The sequence below is a fragment of the Prunus avium genome, chromosome 3, assembly GCF_965620075.1.
Source record: "Prunus avium chromosome 3, drPruAviu1.hap1.1, whole genome shotgun sequence".
In the NCBI taxonomy this organism is placed as follows: Eukaryota; Viridiplantae; Streptophyta; class Magnoliopsida; order Rosales; family Rosaceae; genus Prunus; species Prunus avium.
In genome coordinates, this window is record NC_142286.1 from 13,772,591 (window position 1) to 13,773,775 (window position 1,185).

At 42.6% G+C, this 1,185-nt stretch overlaps 1 protein-coding gene across 1 annotated transcript; it reads right to left on the bottom strand.

Moving 5' to 3' along the window:
• Positions 1–657: 657 nt before the first annotated feature.
• LOC148295677 (uncharacterized) lies at positions 658–1,185 on the bottom strand. The gene has a single exon (XM_088250567.1). It carries the CDS (start codon positions 1,183–1,185, stop codon positions 658–660), a length of 528 nt encoding a protein of 175 aa, XP_088106693.1.

The window sequence follows — 1,185 nt, forward strand, 5'->3', positions numbered from 1 at the left end:
CCCGGTAGAACTGTTTTGCTTGAGATCTTCTTACAGCTTGGGTATCCTAAAAAGAACAAGGCATATGCTGCCAAAATTTTGGTGGGGGTGGAATTTCTAAATTTTCTTTGCATGGTTGTGTAACAATTAGACCTGAAAACGCCCTCTTGTCATGCCTTGAAAGGGCCAGGCTAGTGTGCATGGTTTTCCCCCAGAATTCCAGATGTTTTGCATTGCTTATTGAGAGGGTACAATGGTTCCATTGCTCCAACTCCTCAAGAATCGCATGCCCTTTTTTGTAATAGCTTGGCTTATGTCATTTTGCTTAGGCGTGATGCTTGTTGATGATTCGGGACCCCATTCGAGTGGCTTTGCTTGGCATGTTTTACTGCTAAGTGGCATGTACATATATATATTTTATTATTATTTTTTGTCATTATTTTATATACATACATATACAGATATATAGTACTTGGTGCAAGGTAAGTCTGGTATAATATTTTAGAGACAGATTTTCTTTTTCAAAATATTCCATTTTCATTGCAAAGTTCATGCTACCATAGTGGTGCATCATACAAGGGTTTTCCAAAATACCAAGTGAGAACATAGAAGGAGTCCATATTTAAAATAAAAGGAAATACAATAATAATAAAAAAAAGTGCTGGGCATAAAATGAACTTAGCAGTAGTAGGGCTTGAGCCACTTCCCATTGATGGGGTCCGTTAGCATGCCTTCCTTGACAGAGACCAGGCGATAATAGCCGCTGCTGTAAACTTCTTTTACTGTAAATGGTCCTTCCCATTGCGGGGCGAACTTGGAAGGTCCCGAGACTTGTCTTCTCACATGCTCGACAACTTTTAGCACGAGGTCTCCTTGCTTGAAGGCTTGTGGCTTGACTACCCTGTTGTAAGCTTGGGCGATGGTTTTGTGGTAAAGTGCTGTTCTTCTTTCGGCTTCCATTCTTTTCTCATCCAAAGCCTCGATGTCTAACAAGCGCCATTCTGAGCATGTCTTTGCATCCCATTCGAGGTCATTGACAGCCAATACTCTAGCAGTGGGGATAGTGATTTCAACGGGCGATATGGCATCGGAACAATACACAAGCGAATAGGGTGAGAAACCCGTGGCACCCCTTGGAGAGGTGCGGTAAGCCCATAAAGCATCCGGCAGGTGGACGCTCCAGCCTCCTTCATACTCATACACCAT